The sequence below is a fragment of the Spinacia oleracea genome, chromosome 5 (assembly GCF_020520425.1).
Source record: "Spinacia oleracea cultivar Varoflay chromosome 5, BTI_SOV_V1, whole genome shotgun sequence".
NCBI classification, from domain to species: domain Eukaryota; kingdom Viridiplantae; phylum Streptophyta; class Magnoliopsida; order Caryophyllales; family Amaranthaceae; genus Spinacia; species Spinacia oleracea.
This window is the reverse complement of record NC_079491.1, coordinates 108600086-108627918: the sequence shown is the minus strand read 5'-3', so window position 1 is coordinate 108627918 and position 27833 is coordinate 108600086. Positions and strand designations below refer to the sequence as shown.

Below are 27833 nucleotides of genomic sequence, written 5' to 3'. Positions count from 1 at the left end.
CGCCAACAAGTAATAAGGGCAATAAGCTTGCAATAATGAGATTGTTCTACGGCGTCGCCCCATCGTTCCTTCGAACTCATGGCACCCGTTCATGGTAATTCAAATGCTTGCGAATCCCCTTTGAAAAAAAAAATCAGACATTGCCAATAGGACTTGGCACTTAACCAAGGCTCACCCTACTCGGACATATGACACGGGCATCTAAAATCGAAATCTGAAAGCATCATTAATGGGAAGACATAACAGCAACTGGGGGCTAAAAATTGAAATGAAAGAGCTAGAGAAAGAACTATACCTTGACCTTTTGTACAGACATACACCAAGTAAATCTAAGTCAACCCGCAACTCTGGAAAAGATGGCCCTAAAAGCCTAAAGCATATGCCAAACGTGAAGGAAATAATGCCCTTGGTCCAAGTATGCATTCTATGTTAAGTCTAATAAATGCGGTTCAGTATTAATTAACAAGTTAATAATTCAGTGAGATCAAGTGAGCTGAATGCCTAGCTAGAGGCCGCTTCAGTTCAAGTGGAATTAATGATATTAATCCACAGCTTACTCTTGACTGAACCCGTAGGGTCACACAAATAGTACGTAAACGGATCAAGTATTTAATGGCATTAAATACTCCATCTATGAATATTCGGAACCGACGGATCTTGGTTTCAGTGGGAGCTAAGATCGTCACAGGCAAGAAATGAATACTCCGGAAACGATGATATTGCCGGAAACGGAAATATGGATCGTATCGGAAATATAAATATTATCCAAGTCGTAGATGTTGCCGGAAACGGAAACATGGTACGTATCGGAAAATATTATCGGAAATGGTTATATTGCCAGAATCGGAAATATTGCCGGAAACGGAAATATTGTCAGAATCGGAAATATTACCGGAATCGGAAAATAATTCCGGAAACGGAAATATTAAATATTTGTTCGAAACGGAAATTAATTCCGGAATCGGAAATATTAAATATTGTTCGTATCGGAAATGAATTCCGGAATCGGAAAATTTAATCGGAAGCGCATCGTACGAATAAGCATCGGACGAGGCCTGCCGGACGAGGCCCAGCACGAAGCCAGGCCATCGCCCAGCAAGCCAAGCGCGCCGCACAAACAGCCACGCCAGGCCCAGCGCAAGGCCAGGCCCAGCAGGCTGCGCAGCGCGCACAGCGCGCACAGCACGCGCAGCGCGCAGCGCGCGCGGGCGCTGCGTGGGCTGCTGCTCGCGCGCACGCATGGGGGCCCATCGTGGCTGCCGTGCGTGTGTGTGCAAGTGTTTGTGTTCGTGCACGTTTCCTAAAACATGCAGAGTTCGGTTAATGATTAAATTCCTAATTCTATTTGATAAATTAATTAAATTAGAGTTCTTGTAGGATTCTAGGTTTAATTAATTTGTATCTGAATAGGATTTCGATTCCCTTTCCATACCCCTATAAATATGAGGCTAGGGCTCACAATTTATAACAAGTTTCAAAAGTATTCAAAAGTGAGTTTTTTGAGAGAAAATTAAAACACACATCTTGCTCATAAAAGTGCCGAAATTTTCTAGTACCTTAAGGGCGATTCTAGTTGGTCAATCTTAAGGCGGATCCGGACGTGCTGTGGACTATCTACGGAGGGACGACACTTGGAGTCCTAAAGACTTGTTCTTGTTCGGTTCGGGCGCAGCTAGGGAGGGCACGCAACAAAGAGTATGCATCTAAATTATGCTATATGATTATGTGTAAATAATATGTTGTCCTGGGTTAATGGTTGTTTCCGCATGATCTATGTAATGTCATATGTATCATAACCTAACAGTGGTATCACGAGCCCCTTATTACTTTCATAATCTAAATTGCATGAACATGGTTAAATATTACAAATTTGCAAGAATTAAAAGGGGTGATTAATTTTCGTAATTGTTAATTAATTGCAAATTGCGTTTATTTAATTATACGTACGCAGTTTTTCGGCAGTTTCTTCGTTACTCATCCGAATTGAGTGATTTTTGTGTCAATTCCGCATGTAAAAGGCATTCTAAAATTTTGACAAAAATAGTTTTTTTCTGCCGAACCCAGAATTCTCAAATTCGAAGCCTAACTATGACTTTTCGAAGGTTTTAGTTTTTCGAATGCAAAATTTCGTAAATTTAAGATGTTAAAATTAAATATTTGCGATTCTTGTTGATAAATCTTGAATTTTTGATTGACCTACTGCATATGTTTAACAAGTTTGAATGCCTAGTCTTGTTAATTATGCAATCTAATTTGTAATTATGATTAATTTGTTGAAAATTAGAATAATTTAGAATTAATTTGATTTTCATAATTAATTGTAATTTAATTAGAAACCTATGATTAAAAACCACCATAAAAATTGTAAATTTATGATAAATTTTAATTTTTTATGACCTAGACTTGAATCCATAACAATCGGAAATCAATTGGATAATAAATTTTCGATTTTTTCGCCCTAAAATTATGAAATTAATATTATTTATTAATTTGTCATTAATTTTAAATATAAATTTTAAATTTTTATGCGATTCGTTCATAAAACTTGCACGCACGAAGCAATGGACGCTTCGTGTTACCCTTAAGGGGTGTTGTATAATGCGGGCATGCGACGACGAGCAAGGGAGCTCGTCGCCCGTGCGGCACGAATGCAATGAGCAAGGGCGTAGTGCACGAGCACAAGGCAGCAGCCCTGCCTTGTGTCGTGTGCCACGAGCAATGGACGAATGGGCATGGGCGAAGGGCGAGCCAAGGCAGTCGCGTGTGGGCAGCAAGCGAGCTGCGCCACAACGCGCGCTGCCTCGCACAAGAGCGCGCAGCCTCGCGCGCAGCGAGCGCAAGCTCGCGTGCCACGAGCGCTGCGCCCAGCATTGCTCGCGCGCACAACGAGCGAGGATTCGCGCGCACAGCCAGCATTGCTCGCGCGCACAGCGAGCGATGTCGCCCGCCCAGCGAGCGATGTCGCGCGCCCAGCGAGCGATGGCTCGCGCGCCCAGCGAGCGATGTCGCGCGCCCAGCGAGCGATGTCGCGCCCGCACTGCGAGCGATAGCTCGCGTGCGATGAGCGCTGGTGCGCGCAGCGAGCACCAATGCGTGCGGAGGCTTGCGATGGGGATGCAGCAGCTATGCGACGAGCGCATGGGCTGCGCGCACATGGGCTGCGCGCACATGGCCAGCAATGGCTGTGTGCGTGCGGCCCATGGGCGTGCAATGTGTAGGATGTTTGCGTTACGATTAGATCGTTTTGAATGTTTAATTTGAAATTTTTCAGTTTACGTAATTTTAATTAATTTTAAAATTAATAATTTAAATTATTTTCTTGGATTTTAATTTTGAATATTGTAATTATAATAAATGTTATTTATTCTAATTATTTTACTAAAATTAAAATCATGAATTAATTTAAATAACGACTGAAATTAAATTAAACTTTTTGGATTCAATTATAAATTTATATGAGCTTTAAATTTTAATTAAATTTGTATGTTTCCGGTTAGACTAGAAATACATTTTTATGTTTAAAATTAGTAAAGCATATAAATTTATTGGTTTAAGTGGGAGCGCTTTTTTTTGGTCATAAACTCTTGATTAGGTCTACAAATCCTTAAGGTTAAAACAACTTGATTAGAATTAATAAGGACTGAATAATTGGTAGATTATTGGTGCCCTTGATTAATTGCTGCAAATGTTTACGTGATGCATAATGTGTTTTACTAACCAGCTAAGTGGGCCATTCATGATAATGAATGGGTGAATGGTATATATTGTATATGTACTGTTTTGCAGGTTATGAAGTGACTAGTATGGCCCAAATAGGATAGAAAATATGGTCTGCGTACCATTAATTTGAATGTAATTGGTCTAAAGTACCAAAGTTATTTTTCAATTCAAATATGGTCTGCGAACCATTAAATAGTTGTAATTAGTTATAGCTTATCCTATTTGAAGAAAATGGTGCCTCCCACGGAGATTTTCAAGACGGACTTTGAAGTCAAAGCTTCAAGATGAAGTCGGGCCATACTAGATCACATTTATCTTATGCATGTTTTAAGTTATTTATTGTTTTAAATATGTCTTAAAAATGCATGAGATCAAAAGCTTGATTATGTTGCATGATTAAGGATTTTAGTTCACTTAAAATCTAACCAACATAGTAAGAGCCTTAAGTTCCAAACTTAAAAAATTGAGTTAAAAGGTGCCATGCCAAAATATACACTTGCTTGGATATCCTTTACATCAATCTAGTAATAGTTTTCGCTCAGCGAGGTGTTACTTATTGGTCCTAAAGGGGCAAGGTACACAAATAATTGTGAGTACATGTTAGTTTTGGTGAAACTCAACGATATAAGTAAGGAGTCCTTTTATGTCGTGGCAAATTCGATAGGTTTACCTAATAAGTTCTTAGACGTACCTATCAACCAAGAATAGTTTCTAGACTATTAGCAAAAGGCTTTTGCTTACCTAAGATGTTCTAGGATTAAGTCGACAAACTGTGCTTAGTTCTTCAATGATTTTAGGATCTTGGAATCATTTTATTCACACCTGCCGGAACACATAACTTGAATAAAATGCTTAATAAACATTGAATTATGCATGTATGCTAGAATTTAAGTTTATTAAGAGAAACTGTGAATGGTTATTTATTTGTTTATTCTTTTCAATTGTAGTTTTAATATGGCAAACAACAATCAAAACATCATCATGGGTTCTGAGCTTATGGTCAAGCTGAACCTGGCAAATTTTCTTGAATGGGAAGCTAAGCTAGTTGAAATAGTCAAACTCAATCGACTTGAGTATGTGCTGTCTCATCCCATGCCAAGCTACTATGCCAGAGACATGACCCCTGAGAGATTTTACGCCTGGGATGCGGATCTCAAAAAGGTTATGAGTCTCATGCTGAACAATATCCCTGATGATTGGGCTAAAAGGTTTGTAGCCTATGAACCTTTTACGCTCATCAAGAATCTGAGGGATATCTGTCGTGGAAGCACGGAGTACAGGGACCTGAACGTCCATGAGTTGATTGAATCAATGTCTGGTCTAAAGGTTAGTTCTCCCAACAGGTGTTATAGGATGGAAGTCCAAGAAACACATGTTCAGCTCCTTCGCACTAAACAGAGGGTAGGCGTCCCACTGAGGTTCCATGTGGATCTTATGCGTTCATACTTTGATCGCCTAAGTCTACTAGGAACACCAATAAGCGAAAGGATGGCAGTCTCTATCTTGCTCAGTTCACTACACAGTGGGTTTGGTCGCTTCAAGCAACTATACCTAAGTGAACCAAGAGAAGAAACAGTTGCAGAATTTGTTCACCTTGTCAGAAAGGCTGAAATAATACTGGACTGTGAAGCCAAAGATTTACTCAAGGCTAGAAAGAGACCATTCAAGAAAGGTGGAAAGTCCAAGGGCAATGCTAAATCAAAGCAGGACAAGTCCACATCAAGCTGTCTTTATTGTGATGGAATAGGCCATTACAAAAGAGAATGTCCAAAGCTAAAGGAAGATCAGAAGAACGGAACAGTCGTTCCATCTTCAGGTATTTTCGTTATAGACTGTATACTTGCTAATTCAACTTCTTGGGTATTAGATACAGGTTGTGGCTCACACTTATGTTCCAATCCACAGGGACTAAGAAGAAGTAGAAAGTTAAGCAAGGGTGAAGTCGACCTACGAGTGGGAAATGGAGCACGGATTGCTGCATTAGCCGTAGGAACTTACTATTTGTCGTTGCCCTCCGGGCTAGTTTTGGAACTGGAAGAATGTTTCCATGTTCCAAGTCTTACTAAAAACATCATTTCAGTTTCTTGCTTAGATGCTAAGGGATTTTCCTTTTTAATAAAAGACAATAGTTGTTCGTTTTATTTTAAAGAGATGTTTTATGGATCTGCTAGATTAGTCAATGGACTTTATTTATTAGATCACGACAAACAAGTATATAACATAAATACCAAAAAGGCCAAAAAGGATGATTCAGATCTCACCTATCTGTGGCATTGTCGATTAGGCCATATAAACTTGAAACGCTTAGAAAGACTTCAAAGGGAAGGAATTCTAGAACCATTTGACTTAGAGGATTATGGTAAATGCGAATCATGTTTACTTGGCAAAATGACAAAGCAACCTTTCTCTAAAGTTGGAGAAAGAGCAAATGAACTATTGGGTTTAATCCATACAGATGTATGTGGACCAATGAGTACAAATGCTAGAGGTGGTTTCAGCTACTTTATCACTTTCACTGATGACTTCAGTAGGTATGGTTATGTCTACCTAATGAAGCATAAGTCTGAATCCTTTGACAAATTCAAGGAATTTCAGAGTGAAGTAGAGAATCAATTAGGCAAGAAGATTAAGGCACTGCGGTCTGATAGAGGCGGTGAATATCTGAGCTATGAATTTGATAACCATCTGAAAGAATGTGGAATTCTATCAGAATTGACTCCTCCTGGAACACCACAATGGAACGGTGTGTCGGAACGGAGGAACAGAACCTTGCTAGACATGGTCAGGTCAATGATGGGTCAGGCCGAACTTCCATTAGAATTTTGGGGACATGCACTAAATACAGCTGCACTCACTATAAATAGAGCTCCGTCTAAAGCTGTCGAAAAGACTCCATACGAATTATGGTTTGGAAAGCCTCCAAATGTGTCTTTTCTTAAGATTTGGGGATGTGAAGTATACGTCAAACGATTAATTTCAGACAAACTTCATCCAAAATCTGACAAATGTATCCTTGTGGGCTATCCAAAGGAAACAAAGGGGTATTACTTCTACAATACATCTGAGAACAAAGTGTTTGTTGCTCGAGATGGTGTCTTTTTGGAGAAGGATCACATTTCCAAAATGACAAGTGGGAGAAAAGTAGACCTCGAAGAAATTCGAGTCGAACAACAAACTCTAGAGAATGCTCAAGATGACATTCAGGATGAAACTCAGAGATCTTTAGAAGAATCTGGTGAGAATCATGGTCAATCTAGAAATGTTACCCCGCGTAGATCGCAAAGATATAGATCTCAACCGGAAAGGTACTTAGGTATTTTGACGAGCGAGAGCTATGACGTTCTATTACTTGAAAGTGATGAACCTGCGACTTACAAGCAAGCTATGACGAGCCCTAGCTCCAAGCAGTGGCAAGAAGCCATGCAATCTGAATTAGACTCCATGTCTGAAAACCAAGTATGGGATTTGGTCGATTTGCCAGATGGCTACCAAGCCATTGGAAGCAAATGGGTTTTCAAACTGAAAAAGGACAAGGATGGGAAACTTGAAGTTTTCAAAGCTAGATTGGTCGCAAAAGGTTACAGGCAAGTCCACGGTGTGGATTACGATGAAACCTTTTCACCAGTTGCAATGCTAAAGTCTATTCGAATAATGTTAGCAATCGCTGCATATTACGATTACGAAATATGGCAGATGGATGTCAAAACTGCTTTCTTAAACGGCGTTTTAACAGAAACTGTGTTTATGACACAGCCTAAAGGTTTTGAGGATCCAAAGAATGCTAAAAAGGTATGCAAGCTAAAGAAGTCAATCTACGGATTGAAGCAGGCATCCAGGAGCTGGAATATACGTTTTGATGAAGCAGTCAGTGACTTTGGTTTCATCAAGAACGCGGACGAATCTTGTGTATACAAGAAGGTCAGTGGGAGCAAAATTGCTTTCCTAGTATTATATGTCGACGACATATTACTTATCGGAAATGACATTCCTATGTTGAACTCTGTCAAGATTTGGCTTGGGAAATGTTTTTCGATGAAGGATCTAGGAGAAGCACAGTACATATTGGGCATCAAGATTTACAGAGATAGATCTAAAAAGATGATTGGACTTAGTCAAAGCACTTATATCAATAAGGTGCTTGATAGGTTCAAGATGGCAGACTCCAAGCGAGGCTACCTACCCATGTCTCATGGAATGACTCTAAGCAAGACTCAGTGCCCAAAAACACTTGATGAGCGTAGACGAATGAATGGGATTCCATATGCATCATTGATTGGTTCAATAATGTATGTTATGATATGTACCCGCCCGGATGTTGCGTACGCACTCAGTGCTACGAGCAGATACCAGTCAGACCCAGGAGAGGCGCATTGGACTGCTGCCAAGAATATTCTGAAGTACCTGAAAAGGCACAAAGATGACTTCCTGGTCTATGGTGGAGATGACGAATTAATTGTTAAAGGCTATACGGACGCAAGTTTCCAACCCGACAAAGATGATTTTAGATCACAGTCTGGGTTTGTCTTCTGCCTCAACGGAGGAGCAGTAAGCTGGAAAAGTGCTAAGCAAAGCACCATTGCGGATTATACAACTGAAGCGGAGTACATTGCTGCACATGAAGCAGCAAAGGAAGCTATATGGCTAAGGAAGTTCATAGGTGAACTTGGTGTAGTCCCCTCCATTAAAGGACCAATAGCCCTGTATTGTGACAATAACGGAGCTATTGCACAGGCAAAAGAGCCTAGACACCACCAGAGAGTCAAGCATGTACTTCGTAGATTTCACCTTCTACGAGAGTTCGTTGAAAGAAAAGAAGTCGAGATAAGCAAAATTGGAACTGATGACAACATATCAGATCCATTAACTAAACCTCTGCCGCAGGCGAAGCACAACTCGCACACTGCAGCTATGGGAATCAAGCATATTGGAGAATGGCTTTGATGTCTCTGTTTAATGTTTTAAAGTTTTAGAGTTTAAATCTTTGTAAAACATTATTGGTTAATCATTCACAATAAATGAAAAGAATTCATTTTTCCATTTAATTTGTGGTTTATTAAATGATGAGTCCCTTCAATTTGACGATATATTCAAGATAGACTGTCAGGACCAGTCCTGTGACTAAGAAATGTCTATCAAGTGAACTTGAATGTCAAAGGTTGAAAATGGTCCCTAATCGGAGTTTTCTATAAAATTGGACGCATAGAAAACGTTAGACGATTAGAATGCAAGATGACTAGTAGTTCTGTTTCTTGAACTATGTGGACATGGCAATGTCATAATCATTTGCATAGATACTTACTTTGGGAAGACTAGTATCGGACAAGACCTATGAAACTTTACTGTAAGAGATGAAAATCTGTCATGAGTAAATTTCATTAAATTATTAGACACTAAATCCTCAATACCTGAGTGATTTGAGATTACTTGTTTGAGAACTGGTTGCTTTGACGTTGACCAACCGTCGCACCGTAAAAGGAGGCTATAAAGGCAACGCTCAGGTAATCACCTATCAAACGAAGTCTAATCTCAAGATCGCAAGATTGGGATTGTCCTCCCATAAATCGGGATGAGATGCTTAAAAGTTGTACAAGGCCACTCGGAGAGCTAGAAACTGTGAAATGCATGGCCGTGCTCGGATGAATCATAGGCTATGATTATCTGTTTATTTGATCAGTTGAACTCTGAAACCGAGGAACACCTCTGGACGTAATAAGGATGACAACTCTTACCTTATGTTCAAGAGCAAGCATCGAGCGACAAAGGAATTAGGAAATGCACACTTGTCCCTAAGGACAAGTGGGAGACTGAAGGAAATAATGCCCTTGGTCCAAGTATGCATTCTATGTTAAGTCTAATAAATGCGGTTCAGTATTAATTAACAAGTTAATAATTCAGTGAGATCAAGTGAGCTGAATGCCTAGCTAGAGGCCGCTTCAGTTCAAGTGGAATTAATGATATTAATCCACAGCTTACTCTTGACTGAACCCGTAGGGTCACACAAATAGTACGTAAACGGATCAAGTATTTAATGGCATTAAATACTCCATCTATGAATATTCGGAACCGACGGATCTTGGTTTCAGTGGGAGCTAAGATCGTCACAGGCAAGAAATGAATACTCCGGAAACGATGATATTGCCGGAAACGGAAATATGGATCGTATCGGAAATATAAATATTATCCAAGTCGTAGATGTTGCCGGAAACGGAAACATGGTACGTATCGGAAAATATTATCGGAAATGGAAATATTGCCAGAATCGGAAATATTGCCGGAAACGGAAATATTGTCAGAATCGGAAATATTACCGGAATCGGAAAATAATTCCGGAAACGGAAATATTAAATATTTGTTCGAAACGGAAATTAATTCCGGAATCGGAAATATTAAATATTGTTCGTATCGGAAATGAATTCCGGAATCGGAAAATTTAATCGGAAGCGCATCGTACGAATAAGCATCGGACGAGGCCTGCCGGACGAGGCCCAGCACGAAGCCAGGCCATCGCCCAGCAAGCCAAGCGCGCCGCACAAACAGCCACGCCAGGCCCAGCAGGTTGCGCAGCGCGCACAGCGCGCACAGCACGCGCAGCGCGCAGCGCGCGCGGGCGCTGCGTGGGCTGCTGCTCGCGCGCACGCATGGGGGCCCATCGTGGCTGCCGTTCGTGTGTGTGCAAGTGTTTGTGTTCGTGCACGTTTCCTAAAACATGCAGAGTTCGGTTAATGATTAAATTCCTAATTCTATTTGATAAATTAATTAAATTAGAGTTCTTGTAGGATTCTAGGTTTAATTAATTTGTATCTGAATAGGATTTCGATTCCCTTTCCATACCCCTATAAATATGAGGCTAGGGCTCACAATTTATAACAAGTTTCAAAAGTATTCAAAAGTGAGTTTTTTGAGAGAAAATTAAAACACACATCTTGCTCATAAAAGTGCCGAAATTTTCTAGTACCTTAAGGGCGATTCTAGTTGGTCAATCTTAAGGCGGATCCGGACGTGCTGTGGACTATCTACGGAGGGACGACACTTGGAGTCCTAAAGACTTGTTCTTGTTCGGTTCGGGCGCAGCTAGGGAGGGCACGCAACAAAGAGTATGCATCTAAATTATGCTATATGATTATGTGTAAATAATATGTTGTCCTGGGTTAATGGTTGTTTCCGCATGATCTATGTAATGTCATATGTATCATAACCTAACAAAACGGGCACAAGTATATCTGGACGCCTGCACCCTGGCTTCCAGCAAATCCTTAGACAGCATTCCAAAAATCGTAACAGTATTTTGATTCACTCATGTAATCCAATACGAACCCTTCTATAATTCAACCTACTTAGGACACCTCGGATTGTACACAGTAGGACTCGGATTTCAAATAATTTTCAAAGACTTCTTCAAACATAATAAAGTGTCATTGGTTTAATCTAAGTATGCGTTTATCTCGATGTTGCAAGTGAGTCAAAGATATTTCTAAATATGATTATGGGTAAAGAAAGGCACCTAGATTTTGGTCAAGGCACACTTCAACATGTAACTACCTTGACCATGGCAATGTCGCACAAGACGACATTTACAAGAGAAGTAGCAGATCACTACTCGAACGTACCTCGCACTAAACGAGTCTGGTTCAAACTATTCATGATCCATGTCACCATGAATGCATAAAAATGTATGCGAGGCATTATAGCACCAAGCCAATCCCGTAGCTACAGTTGGAGGCTTGAGAAAAACACTCTAAAAATGCTCGAAATGACGATTTTATCACAAATTCTCGACGCTAATGCTATACATACATCATTTGGGCACAATCCTAAGGTTTGATCGTGTAAAACGAACCTTAGAATGGCTACAACCGCTCCCAAATTCTAAACGCTACTTAGAATATATAAAGTCACCCCACTAACAAGGGTAACTGAAAATCGCGAGTCACCAAAACTCCGATCAAACTACTGCACATAACGCTCGCCCTACAAGCGCCCGTTACACAGTCTACCTAGTTCCAAAGCAAAAGCGAAAAAAAATCAAGGATAAGAACTGTCAAAATATACCCAGAAATCATTTTCAACGCCCAGAGCTGGGCGCCAATATCTTTAACGCCCCAGCCTGGGCGCTGAATCTTTCTGCTAGCCAAGTTTTGCCCAGATATAAAAATAAGAAAGAAACACCTATGAATCCTCGCATCGAACGAAGTAATAAGCCGTGCAAACCCACGCAGAAGGTGCTACACTTGTTCAAACACCTGAACGAGGCATGATGAAATACTCCAATGCAAAAATAATAATGATATCCCAACGCCTGGAGGAATGTTCTAAGACACGCCGTTAGGCCACACAAGCCTACGTTGCACCATAAGTTCAACCGTCCCACGGTACAAGTCTAAAAAAAAGAGTAAGGCATATCGCACTAATGCGGGCACGGCCAAGAGTAAGAGGCAAAGACTACTTATCGCCCAAATGCAAGCCACACGACTTCTACATTAAGGATTAAAGGTAGCTAAATATTACCTACCACGAATGGGATAGCTCGCACCTACACGAGCGGAACCCCAAGGCATCTTTCTCGAAAGAACCTACAAAAATCGTACGCCAAAAGGAAGCATCCCAACATGCATACTTGGGGGCTCCAAGCTACGAAACGACCATAGAAAAATAAAAAATCTCGAAGCAAATGTTTGAACGATCGAAAGGGCACGATGCTTGAGCCCACTTCATGAACGGGCCTGAACCCTATCAAGCCTCTAAGCAAATTATTCAAAATCAGTCATTGCTCAAAAAAATGATTCAAGCGAACTGATTAATGGACCGCACGCAACGGCCATCCTATGAACGCTCGTTCGCACATACATGTTGTTATAAATATCGAACATTCACGAACGCGTTCAAAAGAAAAAATATATACAAGAGCGATCAAAATCTTACGCCTCAAGGTATGTTCCTCGGGCCATAGAGACTCGCCCAACTATTGCAATAACTGCACGCCTTAAGAGTGACAGTCCCTTTAAATAATCGCCCAAAAACGACAAACACCGTAGTCCACCAATCGGCTACGACTTCTCGAGAAATAATTGTTATTCACCAATCAACGGTGATCTCAAATGAACAGTTCGTTCCAAATATAGAATCTCTAGACGAAAAGAAAAAAAATAAAACGAACGAACAAGAGGCCAACTGTGTCATCAAGAAACCTTGCCATAAATCATTTTCAGCGCCATCTTTAGCCGGCGGGGTCTGCGCCACTAACCGCGCAGGTCCTTAGTCGCTGCAGCGATAACTTTTTTTTGGTTTTCCGTTTTTCCCAAAAACGATGTGAGTAGCTTTTGGTTTTCCGTTTTTTCCAAAAAAGAACGATGTGAGTAGCTTTTGGTTTTCCGTTTTCCCAAAAAAGAACGATGTGAGTAGCTTTTGGTTTTCCGTTTTTCCAAAAAAGAACGATGTGAGTAGCTTTTGGTTTTCCGTTTTTCCAAAAAAGAACGATGTGAGTAGCTTTTGGTTTCCCGTTTTTCCAAAAAAGGAACGATGTGAGTAGCTTTTGGTTTTCCGTTTTTTCCAAAAAAGCGATGTGAGTAGTTTCCCTTTTTTCCAAAGTTTAAAAGATTGGTTTTCCGTTTTTCCAAAAAAAAGAACGATGTGCTGGATTTTCCTTCGTTTTACGTCCCATAAAAACAAGGGGGTTTTCTCGTTTAGCTAACCCTGAAAATGAGAATCTTTAAAACATTTTTACCTCGTGATTGGGCTTGGCCAGGCCCAATTACACTTTATAGCTTTGATTTCGAAAACATCTTTAGCTACTCCCAATGACAAAGTGAGGGAGTTTTTACGCATCTTTAGATACTTCCAATGACAAAGTGAGGGAGTTTCTATACTATCATTTGACAAATCCCAATGACACGTGAGGGATATGTCGACACTTCAAGTGATGACCCTTAAGTCAAATGTTATCACTCGGGGGCTCGTGAGACCCATGCAAAAGCAGGTCACCATGACTTGTGTGGCGCACTCCGTTTAATACTTTGACCATCGTCTTACTCCAAGACTCAGTCAAAGTGGGGGCTAACTGTAGACTCCTACTTTTGTCCCCATTCCCGAAAGGGAAGGTTCGATGATGAGAACATAAATCTCCACTTGACAACGCATCTCCTATAAAATAACGAATCTCAATTCCCCTTTTCATTTCACCCGAAACCTGCTATTTATAGAAACCTGCCATTTATGGAAACCTGCTAAAAATAGTAACTGCCGTAATGGGTAGTTGTTAAAAGTGGCAAGTCATAAAAGATAGAAACCTGTCAGAATTAGGTGTTGCACTCCAACATAAATCCTAAATGAGATAGAAATTGCGAGAAGATTCCTGTTCCTAATACGATTCGAAAATAAGAGTTACGTATTAATTAAATCCTAACGAGCCTAGAGTTCGTAACGGGCCCAGACGCATCCCGTCATAAAATTAATACGCGCTAAAAGACTCGATTAAGTCTCATACACTCCGGATTCTAAGAGTCCGAATCTGACAAAGAAACGACCCAAACATCAATTTCAACGCCCAGCCCTGGGCGCTGAAATTGCCTGGATCCTATTTTCAACGCCCAGAGCTGGGCGCCGAAATCTTTGACGCCCAGCCCTGGGCGCTGAAAATACCTGGGACGTGTTCTTTCCTAATTCCTCGTGGATTAGAGTTCTACAATTCTATCTTTCCACTAACTCTTTTCTATAAATAGGGCCCTAAGTTCGACGTGAAAAGAACAACACACAATTATTATTCTGAGTATTGACTCTAAACCCCTAAGCCTAAGCCTCACGCTGCAAAAACTGATCACGCGTTCTGTCGCAATCGATCCATAAATCGAACAGAACGTATCCTGTCCCATAACTTGAGATTCGTTAAATAAAAGGAGAAATAGCAAAGTCAAAGTGGTTAGTTTTCTGAGAACCGTGACGCACCTCTCAAGGGTGCGTCGTAATGTGTCCCTTTTCGATGATTTAATTGCTTTCTTCGCCCTTTTATGAACTGTTAAACTAATTAAATCTGATTGTTCTATCACGCCTAATAAAGATAATATTTTGGGAAATTGGATTATCATGCCAGGTCCCTTAAAACAATCTAAATCAGATAATCGCGTTCGATCTAGTACTATATGTTGCATATTGTTAAAATCAACTCAGATTAGTTTAATAGTTAACGCATGTCCCTTCAATTATTTATGCTGAGCTAGTAAGGATATCCTGCCTCTGGAGTTATCGAAGAGCGAGTACTCCTCTCGGTAGTTACAGTCCCCCGAACCCTCAATCTCTACCTTGCGGGTGTATGTTGAGAGATCCCCACACCAGGGATCACAAGGGAACCTACGGCCTTCGTGGTCAAACATAATTGCACTTCCTTTATGTCACGATAACCGGGTTTTGTCAGTTTTTCTCATTGTCGTTAAAAACTGAATGGCGACTCCTATATTACTAGTCAATTGTGTGTAAACTCACATGAAATCCAATTACACTTGATTTGACAAAAAGAAACGTCACACCCACGAGGGACAAGGTCACGCATAAGCCTCGTGCTTTTTCGACCCCCTCACAGAAAGGTACTTAGGTATTTTGACGAACGAGAGCTGTGACGTTCTATTAATTGAAAGTGATGAACCTGCGACTTACAAACAAGCTATGACGAGCCCTAGCTCCAAACAATGGCAAGAAGCCATGCAATCTGAATAAAACTCCATGTCAGAAAACCAAGTATGGGATCTGGTCGATTTGCTAGATGGCTACCAAGCCATTGGAAGCAAATGGGTTTTCAAACTGAAAAAGGACAAGGATGGGAAACTTGAAGATTTCAAAGCTAGATTGGTTGCAAAAGGTTACAGGCAAGTCCACGGTGTGGATTACGATGAAACCTTTTCACCAGTTGCAATGCTAAAGTCTATTCGGATAATGTTAGCAATCGCTGCATATTACGATTACGAAATATGGCAGATGGATGTCAAAACCGCTTTCTTAAACGGCGTTTTAACAGAAACTGTGTTTATGACACAGCCTGAAGGTTTTGAGGATCCAAAGAATGCTAAAAAGGTATGCAAGCTAAAGAAATCAATCTACGGATTGAAGCAAGCATCCAAGAGCTGGAATATACGTTTTGATGAAGCAGTAAGTGACTTTGGTTTCATCAAGAACGCGGACGAATCTTGTGTATACAAGAAGGTCAGTGGGAGCAAAATTGCTTTCCTAGTATTATATGTTGATGACATATTACTTATTGGAAATGACATTCCTATGTTGAACTCTGTCAAGATTTGGCTTGGGAAATGTTTTTGGATGAAGGATCTAGGAGAAGCACGGTACATATTGGGCATCAAGATTTACAGAGATAGATCTAAAAAGATGATTGGACTTAGTCAAAGCACTTATATCAATAAAGTACTTGATAGGTTCAAGATGGCAGACTCCAAGTGAGGCTACCTACCCATGTCTCATGGAATGACTCTAAGCAAGACTCAGTGCCCAAAAACACTTGATGAGCGTAGACGAATGAATGGGATTCCATATGCATCATTAATTGGTTCAATAATGTATGCTATGATATGTACACGCCCGGATGTTGCGTGCGCACTCAGTGCTGCGAGCAAATACCAGTCAGACCCAGGAGAGGCACATTGGACTGCTGCCAAGAATATTCTAAAGTACCTGAAAAGGCACAAAGATGACTTCCTGGTCTATGGTGGAGATGATGAATTAATTGTTAAAGGCTATACGGACGCAAGTTTCCAAACCGACAAAGATGAGTTCAGATCACAGTCTGGGTTTGTCTTCTGCCTCAACGGTGGTGCAGTAAGCTGGAAAAGTGCTAAGCAAAGCACCATTGCGGATTCTACAACTGAAGCGGAGTACATTGCTGCACATGAAGCAGCAAAGGAAGCTATATGGCTAAGGAAGTTCATAGGTGAACTTGGTGTAGTCCCCTCCATTAAAGGACCAATAGCCCTGTATTGTGATAATAACGGAGCTATTGCACAGGCAAAGGAGCCTAGACACCACCAGAGAGTCAAGCATGTACTTCGTAGATTTCACCTTCTACGAGAGTTCGTTGAAAGAAAAGAAGTCGAGATAAGCAAGATTGGAACTGATGACAACATATCAGATCCATTGACTAAACCTCTGCCGCAGGTGAAGAACAACTCGCACACTGCAGCTATGGGAATCAAGCATATTGGAGAATGGCTTTGATGTCCTTGTTTGATGTTTTAAAGTTTTAGAGTTTAATACTTTGTAAAACATTATTGGTTAATCATTCACAATAAATGAATAGAATTCATTTTTCCATTAAATTTGTGGTTTATTAAATGATGAGTCCCTTCAATTTGACGATATATTCAAGATAGACTGTCAGGACCAGTGTTGTGACTAAGAAATGTCTATCAAGTGAACTTGAATGTCAAAGGTTGAAAATGGTCCCTGGTCGGAGTTTTCTATAAAATTGGACGCATAGAAAACGTTAGACGACTAGAATGCAAGATGACTAGTAGTTCTGTTTCTTGAACTATGTGGACATGGCAATGTCGTAATCATTTGCATAGATACTTACTTTGGGAAGACTAGTATCGGACAGACCTATTAAACTTTACTTTAAGAGATGAAAATCTGTCATAAGTAAATTTCATTAAAAAATTATTAGACACTAATCCTCAATACCTGAGTGATTTGAGATTACTTGTTTGAGAACTGGTTACTTTGACGATGTAAACCGTCGCACCTTAAAAGGAGGCTATAAAGGCAACGCTCAGGTAATCACCTATCAAACGAAGTCTAATCTCAAGATCGCAAGATTGGGATTGTCCTCCCATAAATCGGGATGAGATGCTTAAAAGTTATACAGGGCCACTCGGAGAGCTAGAAACTGTAAAATGCATGGTCGTGCTCGGATGAATCATAGGCTATGATTATCTATTTATTTGATCAGTTGAACTCTGAAACCGAGAAACACCTCTGGACATAATAAGGATGACAACTCTTACCTTATGTTCAAGAGCAAGCATCGAGCAACAAAGGAATTAGGAAATGCACACTTGTCCCTAAGGACAAGTGGGAGACTGAAGGAAATAATGCCCTTGGTCCAAGTATGCATTTAATATTAAGTCTAATAAATGCGGTTCAGTATTAATTAACAAGTTAATAATTCAGTGAGATCAAGTGAGCTGAATGCCTAGCTAGAGGCCGCTTCAGTTCAAGTGGAATTAATGATATTAATCCACAACTTACTCTTGACTGAACCCGTAGGGTCACACAAATAGTACGTAAACGAATCAAGTATTTAATGGCATTAAATACTCCATCTATGGATATTCGGAATCGACGGATCTTGGTTTCAGTGGGAGCTGAGATTGTCACAAGCAAGAAATGAATACTCCGGAAACGATGATATTACCGGAAACGAAAATATGGATCGTATCGGAAATATAAATATTATCCAAGTCGTAGATGTTGCCGGAAACGGAAACATGGTACGTATCGGAAAATATTAATGGAAATGGAAATATTGCCGGAATCGGAAATATTGCCGGAATCGGAAATATTGCCGGAAAAGGAAATATTGTCAGAATCGGAAAATAATTCCGGAAACGGAAATATTAAATATTTATTCGAAACGGAAATTAATTCCGGAATCGGAAATATTAAATATTGTTCGTATCGGAAATGAATTCCGGAATCGGGAATTTAATCGGAAGCTTATCGTACGAAATAGCATCGGACGAGGCTCGCTAGACGAAGGCCCAGCACGAAGCCAGGCCATCGCCCAGCAAGCCACACGCATCACCAACACACGCCAAGCCTCGACCAGGCCCAGCGCAAGCCAGGCCCAGCCAAGGCCTTGGGCGCGCGCGCGGACACAGGCAGCGGGCATGGGCCGAGGCGCTGTGGGCTCAGAGTGGGCCGCAAGGCCTGCGCAGGTGTACGGTGCTCGTGCGATGCTCGTGTGCGAATCCTAAAGCTATCGGGATTCGATAAAAGATTAAATCCTAAACCTATTAGATAAAGTTTATTTAATAGAGTCCTAGCAGGATTCTAATTAAACTAATTAGTATCCTAATAGGATTATGATTCCTTTTCCATACCTCTATAAATAGGAGCCTAGGGTCATAATTTATAGATACAATTGAAGTATTCTAAAGGTAAGATTTTGAAGAAAAATCAGCCACTCTCTTGCCCCTAATCAGCCGAAATCTATACTACCTTAAGGGCGATTCTAGTTGGTCAAGCTTAAGGCGGATCCGGACGTGCTGTGGACTATCTACGGAGGGACGACACTTGGAGTCCTAAAGACTTGTTCTTGTTCGGTTCGCGCGCAGCTAGGGAGGGCACGCAACAAAGTGTATGCATCTAAACTATGCTAAATGATTATGTGTAAAAAATATGCTTTCCTGGCTTTATGGTTTTTCCGCATGATTTATGTTTTGTCATATGTATCATAACCTATCAGCAATGACATAGCACATAGGGGAATGAAACCAAATGACGTGCTCGCCACCTCTCGGATAGAGCACACGAAGCAACCTAGCCTATAGAAGAGCTTTCGCCTAGTTTTAAGCTAGATAAGCTTGCATATAATAGGAACTATCATTCACTTGCATGAACTAGGCTCACAATGTCTTGCCGAACCTAAATCATACATTCCAATCTAATTCAATCAACTAGCATTTGCAACTACTACTCAATTGATCATGGAAAATCCTAGCTCTAAATCAATTTAATCACAATCATTCATCAATCAAATCATCAAGTTCCCCTAATTAAGCCCCTAGATTCTCCCCTTTCCCTAACCTAATTCTACTCACTAATCATACTAGAAATCAAGAAATCCATTAATTCTAGACTAGCAAGCATGGAATTGAAAGATTAGAAAGAGAGAATCAAAGACTAGAACAATCAATTGAACAATCAACAAGAGAATTAAGGATCAAAGTAACTAAAGTAAAATCAAGAAGAATTCAAGAATTGGAGGAATTATAGAACAATCAACAATCACAACAAAAGCAAGAATTAAGAAATTGAATTGAATTGCACAAAATTAGAAGAAGAGTTTAGAGAATTACAAATTGATGCTTCAATGGAGGAGAGTTTCTCTCTCTAGAAATGCTGAAAAACTAACTTTGAGAATCTAAAAATGTCAACTAAAATTCTCCCCTAACAAAATAAACGAAAAATCTATTTATAAGTTTCCCCAAATAGAAGCCAAAATTCGAATAAGAGCAGCCCGCGCAGCCATTCAGTCGCACGGACCCTTTGTGCGACCGAACGTAAAGAACCGTTCGAGCAAAAACTGAGACCTGTGCGAGCGAAGGCAGCAAAGAACACTTCCTTCGTCATGTGCAACCGAACGAGGAACCCTGTTCGGTCGAATGGGGTTTCTTTGGCTCATATCTCCTCTGCAGTATGATTCGCTCGAACAGAAGGACTTGTGTGGGCGCACAACTCTTGTGTGGTCGAGTAGAAAACCTTGTGCGGTCGCATCCCAAATTTGAGACATTCTGCTTCCAAAAATCAATTCTGTGCGACCGAACAACAGAGCATGTTCGATCGCACAATCCCTGTGCTGTCGAGTAGAGGACCTGTGCGGTCGCTTTCCAAATTTGAGACATTCTGCCTCCAAAAATCCATTATGTGCGACCGAACAACAGAGCACGTTCGATCGCACAGAACTGGATATTCCTTATGCCCATTTTCACTCCTCTGTTCGGGCGCACAAATCATCACTCGATCGTACTAGCCCTGTTTTGGCTTGATTCTACTTGTTTTCCATCACTTTTCATCATAATCACCTATAAAGCACAAGATGGAACGAAACTTATAAAATTCACACAAAAAGCTATAAAAACTATAAAAAAGCATAAAAACTAACATAAAATCCTAAGCTAAGAGCGACATAAATGTCGCTCATCAGATGACCATCTGAAAGAATGTGGAATTCTATCAGAATTGACTCCTCCCGGAACACCTCAATGGAACGATGTGTCTGAACGGAGGAATAGAACCTTGCTAGACATGGTTAGATCAATGATGGGTCTGGCCGAACTTCCAATAGAATTTTGGGGACATGCACTAAACACAGCTGCACTCACTATAAATAGAGCTCCGTCTAAAGCTGTTGAAAAGACTCCATATATATGAGTTATGGTTTGGAAAGCCTTCAAAAGTGTTTTTTGTTAAGATTTGGGGTTGTGAAGTATACGTCAAACGGTTAATTTCAGACAAACTTCAACCTGACAAATGTATCCTTGTGGGCTATCCAAAGGAAACCACTACTACAAAAAACCCTTTTAGAGTCGCCTCTTAACCACCTATAGAGTCGCCTCATGGGCGACTCCACAGGGGGCGATTCTATAGGTACCCCCTTTATGTGTCGCCTGTGACCCGACACTATAGGTAGGTTTATGTGTCGCCTCTTATGTTGGAGGCGACTCCGAAGAGGAAATCTATGGATTTATGTGTACTTTTCTGAGTCGCCTAATTCGTCTTAGGCGACGCGTATGGTGCTCTATTGTGTCGCCTACTTCAATTGAGGCGATTCAAAGGGTACGCTATGGTGTCGCCTGCTTATGTTGAGGCGATTCAAATGGTACTCTATGGTTTCACCTGTTTATTTTGAGGCGACGTATATGGTATTATGTAGAGTCGCCTGTTTATTTTGAGCCGACATATATGCTACTCTATAGTGTCGCCTCCATTGTTCGAGGCGATGTATATGATACTCTATGGTGTCGCCTCCATTGTTCGAGGCAATGTATATGATACTCTATGGTGTCGCCTCCATTGTTCGAGGCGATGTATATGGTACATTATATAGTTGAGAAGCGGCGAAAATGGACGTCGATGATGTTGTAGATGCGCCACATTTTTTTTAAATGGCCACATGCAGACCAATCGACATTAAATGGCATACATAAAAATTCAAACCACTGCAATATAATCTCCAAAATTGATAAAAGCTAAAGTCATACATAATACTTTTGTATTTTTACATATTAGGAAAATACTGGGCACGAATTTAAGAAGTTTATGTCAACTAAGTGTCAAACTGAAATTAATTAACTATAAACAATTATCAATAAAAAATCTACACCATCTTTCACGAACATCATCGATTACTTCTTGAGTATATGCCTCCGGAGCGAAATGCTACATACACAAAATCAAATGCATAGATATATTAGAAACAATGCAAGTACACTCAAACAAGCAAGTGCAAATTTAAAGATAAAAATATCATGCGTTAATTACCTTTTAAAAATCACGCTCCTTTTTCGATACAAGTGATACTGTTTGATCCATATACTTCATGACATAATAGCCGGACTCAACTACCCAAACTTGTTGAGAACGAGGACACTTAACGACATATAATATAAAATAAAAATAATAATGATGTCAACACATAAATAAATAAGGTCTTTAATCTCACAATAAAAAAATATAATCTAATAAAAAATTACCTCAACCACCTTCCACGTTAACTTGGTTTTCCGAGATCCTTTGTCCATGTTCATTAGAGTCCTATATGCCCTGAACATCAAATTAAAAAAAACCACATAAGTTAATGCAACTTGAGTTAGTGTTTTAGGAGTAATTCATGCATCTTTATAATGTAGTATTTGGTTAATCATCAGAAAATCTGGTAATTGACGTTGTTAATGATATGAAGGTATCAAAGGTACGAAAATAAAGGGACACTGTATGCTGTTTCTGACCCTGACAATCATTTTGCTGGCAAGGATCAAGTTAGCTGAAGATTATGAACATAAGCAAGAGCTACTTATGTTCTGCTTCTACCTATTTCCTACTGCTAGTTCAAACCCTAAAAAATCTATAATGCAGCAAATGCCATCGCCTAAGGAACAAGAGAAGAAAAGAAACACAGGAAAAAAATACAAACAGGTAGACAGCTCCATCATTTATGACACCTTATTGATGAGATTGAAAAGCATAGCAACATTACAGATCCACTTAATCAACAGTATGTCCATTGGCCTATCTCTTTCTTTCCCTCCCCCTCTTTGTATGGAAAAATCTGTAGTGAGAGTGGGAAAGTCTACCACTAAACATCTGATAGCTCTAAGCAACTAGCACTTCTCATGTAAGAGAAAACCGAAGAACAAAAACTAGTGGCATGTGATGAAACGTACCAACACATCGCGGGTCCACCTAGTCTACAGCAGGAGACAAAAGAAAGGTCAGGCAGCAGCTATTTCAGAAGATAACCAACCCAACACAAGACAAAATAAGGGAAAAGAGCCGTTAGCAAGTTGGAGGACAAGCAGCAGCATTAAATGCAATGTACTAGTAATCGAGGTCAACCTGATGTTTGAAACAAAATGCTGCTTATTCAGAAGTAACAAGCAAGGCAATAACTTGAATCAACAACTCTCGACAGACCTAACTATTGATGATTGACAGCATCAAATCTCCTTTGTTGATTGACAATCATTTTGCTGGCAAGGATCATTCAAACAAACTATACATGCACATAGAACGAGAGAAGGAAAAGCATGGAAACAAGACTATAAAATAGATTTCCGTAGCTGTTTAGCTAGAGTACTTACACACACAAGGAGCCTTTGGTATGCAAAGTGTCTAACGACCCATCAGCCATGAAATTAAAGATTCTGACATTCTGATCTCCTTTGCAATCCAAATGAACAGGCAGAATCAATAGTCCGCACATTGGACATCTACTGATTTACTCTTTTGGTGTTGGAAGCTCTGGGTTTGTTCATAAAGAGTAGAGTTTCAAATAAGAATACTGGTCCGCACATTCGACATCTACTGATTTACTCTTTTAGTCTGTGAATGATGTATCGACCACTGAACATGAACCTAGGTATAGCAATCAAGAAAGAGATTATGGTAAACCATAAACCATTCCACGATTTAAATAATTGGTAAACAAATCAATAATTACTAGACACTAGTTGTTGCTTTAAGGATACATCAGGGAAGCTAGTTGGTGTTTTGTTTTCTGTCATACGAACATAGACTCTGCTTGTTAGGAGAACAAACCAAGTCTGAGTGGGACTAATTGTTCTATATTGAAAAATAAAGTTAAAATTACTATATAGAAGATTGTTGTTGATTTGTTTGGCTGCATGCTTGACGATCTATATTTTCTGCTTAAATCACAGAAATTCACTACTTAGCTCATAAACATGCCAAAGTACCATGTTCTTTGATCCCTCTACCTATGTTTGAGTTACTGAATTTGTAGTATTTGCCGAGTTTTCTAAGAATGCAGGAAGCCTTGGTTTAGGGAAAGGAAGAGTCTCTAAACTACCCTTGGATTTTGGTTGATATTTAGAACTATTTAATCCTTCCATAACTTGTGCACTGCTGATTTGCTGCAGACACCTCGTTAAGCAAGGTGTTTGTTGTTGATTAAAGAAAGATATGATAGAATTGGTAAGAGTGACAATGTTAGAAAGTCATCCTAGATTCCTAGTTACGCAAAGTCATGAGAGACAACAAAATGCAGATTCCTAGTTCCTTTAGGTATGTGTTGGGAGTTTACAAGTAGATGAATAATACGAAATGATGTGCAATGAACTGATTTAGGGAGAGGAGTACTTTAGATAGTATCTTAGTTATGGGTAGATTGGGGAATAAGCTAGGAAGTATATCACTATCTTAGGAAGTATATCACTATCTTAGGAAGTATATCACTAACAATAGCTCTACAAGACTACACAGATGCAGCTATTATCGTCTTCCTGTACAACATAGCTCAGTGGCTCGAATCAAGAGCTAGTTACAAGGTATGTATGATCAATTTCTTTCCTATATACAAACCTCAATCTGCACCTTAATTTCAGATCACATTCATATTGATTGTTGATTCGCCTTATATTTGTTCATATTGTGAATATACAGGCTATGTCTGTAATGTCATCTCTGACAAGCATGACACCTCTGAAAGCAACAATGGCTGAAACTGGTAAACAAGTTGATGTCACAACTGTAAATCTAGGAACCATTATTGCAATCAAAGCAGGTGAAGTTATTCCTATTGATGGAGTTGTTGTGGAAGGTAAATGTGAAGTGGATGAGAAGGCATTGACAGGTGAATCCCTGTTATTAAAGAAATTGGCTCATTAGTGGTATCTGGTCAAAGTTAATACACATTTGAGCATTACATCTTGTTAGATGGAAGGTCCAAACTATTTTGCAGAATCTGTAGGTGTGTATAAGAAATAGGATTTGAGTCATTTGACGATTTTCCTACAACCATAAGATTGATGCAAACTCGATGGATACAAAGCTGTGTAACCCTCTTAAATCTAATGAGTATATGACTAGCTTCAGTCCTTCACAGTACTCCAAACAAAAAAATGGACCTCTAAAGCTTCAGATTATGACCTGTAAAACATAACCTTTCTCGATAATTTGAAGTCCATCTTACAAGATCAGTTATTTTAAATTAACATCAGACAGCATCAGCAAGAGCTAAAGTAATTTCCAGTCCACAACAAGCAGACCCCTATAAGATGGCTACTACTACCACAGCAAGAGCTAAAGTAAATTAAGTATACTACTATACTGTAAATGAGATGGCTTGATTGGCTTCACCTTTATGCAGACCCCTATCAGCAACTTAGAAAAACAAGGTCATGTTCGTTCCCCCCATTGAACCCACACTCCAGTAAGAAAATATAGACATGAGCAATTTAGAAGCACAAGGCAAGATCGACTGCTCGAGTGAAGCAAATTCGATAAAACTCAGAGATTGTTTCCGGTATTCAAACACTACTACAACAACGTTACATAAAACACAAAGTTCACACACTTCATTCATAATAAAACAAATAACAAATAAACAACTAATAAGGTGCTTCGGATACAGAAATAACCATCACCTATTAATTAAGCTCAAACTAAAATACCAAGTACATTAAAACACAGAACATATATTTAAAGCCTAAATCATCCAACAATGTTAATCAGGTACACAATAGAGCAACCCCTCAACTCTCATTAATCCATTTAAATTCAAAATTCGAAGTTTTAAGCAACAAATCATATAATTGCTCCTTATTGTAATCTATAAGGAGCAATAATGAACACACTAACACAAGAAAAGCAAATCACTAAATCAAATTACAAATAGAGAAGAGAAGAGGAAGAGGACGAACCGAAGACGGTTTTGGAGGGTCGCCGGCGGCTTCTTGTGGTGCTGATTGTGTCAGAAACTTTCGTAGCAATTTGTTGATGGAGATCAGATTTCAATTTCTAGAATATTTCGTGGGTGGAGGTTTTCGCTAATGGAGGTCGGGTTTGATTTCTGGAGTATTTTGTGGGTTTCTCTGATGGAGGTTTTTCGCGGAGATCGAGGGTTTAGGTTGATAGAGTTTCTTTAAATTTTTTGTATTTTTTATTTAGGGGAAGGCTTTCCTACTTACAATCAATTTAGGAGTAGGACTCTTTTTTGGAGGGAAAGTTTTTCGAGGGAAAGTTTTTTTGTTTTAAGTATTTTTAATAATATTTTTTAAAGTAGGCGCTCAATAGTCTCTTTAAGGCAGAAATATAATAAGGCGGAAATATAATAAAGAAATTAATTTATATCTAACGAGTCGCCTGTAAATAGAAGGCAACACATAAGATCAACTATATAGTGTCGCCTATAATATAAGAGGCGACACGTAAACTATATGTGTCCCCTGTAATGTACAAGGTGACACGTAAAGTATACGCGTCCCACTTTATAGGGGAGGGGACTCGTAAACGTTTATATTTAGAGTCGCCTACTAAATAAAAGGCGACTCCAAAAGCTTATGTGTCGCCTAATAAGTTGCAGGCGACATGTAAGCCTTTTATTTGGTTTTTTATTTTGATTTATGGAGCCTTATGAGTCGCCTGCTCTATAACAGGAGACTCTAAAAGCTTATGTGTCGCCTATTTATTTGAGGCGACTCGAAAAGCCCGACTCCATAAAGTGTATTTGTAGTAGTGAACAAAGGGGTATTACTTCTACAATACATCTGAGAACAAGGCGTTTGTTGCTCGAGATGGTATCTTTTTGGAAAGAGATCACATTTTTAAAATGAAAAGTGGGAGAAAAGTAGACCTCGAAGAAATTCGAGTCGAATAACAAACTCTAGAGAATGCTCAAAATGACATTCAGAATGAAACTCATAGATCTTTAGAAGTATCTGGTGAGAATCAAGGACCATCTGAAAAAGGAAAAGGATGGGAAACTAGAAGTTTTCAAAGGTAGATTGGTTGCAAAAGGTTACAGGCAAGTCACCTGTTGCAATGCTAAAGTCTATTCGGATAATGTTAGCAATCGCTACATATTACGATTACGAAATATGGCAGATGGATGTCAAAACCGCTTTCTTAAACGACGTTTTAACAGAAACTGTGTTATGACACAGCCTGAGAGTTTTTAGGATCCAAAGAATGCTAAAAAGGTATGCAAGCTTAAGAAATCAATCTACGGATTGAAGCAAGCATGAAGGTGCTGGAATATATGTTTTGATGAAGCAGTCAGTGACTTTGGTTTCATCAAGAACGCAGACGAATCTTGTGTATACCAGAAGGTCAGTGGGAGCAAAATTGCTTTTCTAGTATTATATGTCGACTACATATTACTTATCGGAAATGACATTCCTATGTTGAAATCTGTCAAGATTTGGCTTGGGAAATGTTTTTCGATGAAGGATCTAGGAGAAGCATAGTACAAACTGGGCATCAAGATTTACAGAGATAGATCTAACAAGATGATTGGACTCAGTCAAAGCACTTATATCAATAAGGTGCTTGAAAGGTTCAATATGGCAGACTCCAAGCGAGGCTACCTACCCATGTCTCATGGAATGACTCTAAGCAAGACTCAGTGCCCAAAAACACCGGATGAGCGTAGACGAATTAGTGGGATTCCATATGCATCATTGATTGGTTCAATAATGTATGCTATGATATGTACACGCCCGGATGTTGCGTACGCACTTAGTGCTACGAGCAGATACCAGTCAGACCCAGGAGAGGCACATTGGACTGCTGCCAAGAATATTCTGAAGTACCTGAAAAGGCACAAAGATAATTTCCTGGTCTATGGTGGAGATGATGAATTAATTGTTAAAGGCTAT

General features: G+C 39.7%; 1 protein-coding gene across 9 annotated transcripts; it reads right to left on the bottom strand.

The window, feature by feature from the left end:
- Positions 1 to 21637: 21637 nt before the first annotated feature.
- LOC110786960 (uncharacterized) lies at positions 21638 to 26151 on the bottom strand. Of its 9 annotated transcripts, XR_002532960.2 has the most exons (6): positions 25878 to 26147; positions 23298 to 23571; positions 22881 to 22904; positions 22191 to 22260; positions 21979 to 22086; positions 21638 to 21876 (listed from the first exon to the last, which is right to left on the bottom strand). XR_002532960.2 is itself a non-coding variant. In XM_021991544.2 (5 exons), exons 2-5 carry the CDS (start codon positions 23417 to 23419, stop codon positions 21790 to 21792), a joined length of 303 nt encoding a protein of 100 aa, XP_021847236.1. In that variant the 5' UTR covers positions 23420 to 23571; positions 25878 to 26151; the 3' UTR covers positions 21638 to 21789. The 9 variants fall into 9 exon arrangements, 2 of the variants coding, with proteins under 2 accessions (XP_021847236.1, XP_021847238.1); XR_002532959.2 differs by lacking the exon at positions 22881 to 22904 and having other exon boundaries at positions 25878 to 26146; XR_002532961.2 differs by lacking the exon at positions 22881 to 22904 and having other exon boundaries at positions 23298 to 23457; positions 25878 to 26146.
- Between the last annotated feature and the right edge of the window lie 1682 nt (positions 26152 to 27833).

Bases quoted from the DNA above. Each gene is read 5' to 3' on its own strand.
- LOC110786960 (XM_021991544.2), bottom strand. From the start codon at position 23,419: ATGTGCGGACTATTGATTCTGCCTGTTCATTTGGATTGCAAAGGAGAT. The intron at 22,905-23,297 runs GTAAGTACTCTA...CTCCTGCTGTAG, and splicing joins ACCAAAGGCTCCTTGTGTGT to ACTAGGTGGACCCGCGATGT. The intron at 21,877-22,190 runs GTAATTTTTTAT...TTGTGTATGTAG, and splicing joins TAACGTGGAAGGTGGTTGAG to CATTTCGCTCCGGAGGCATA.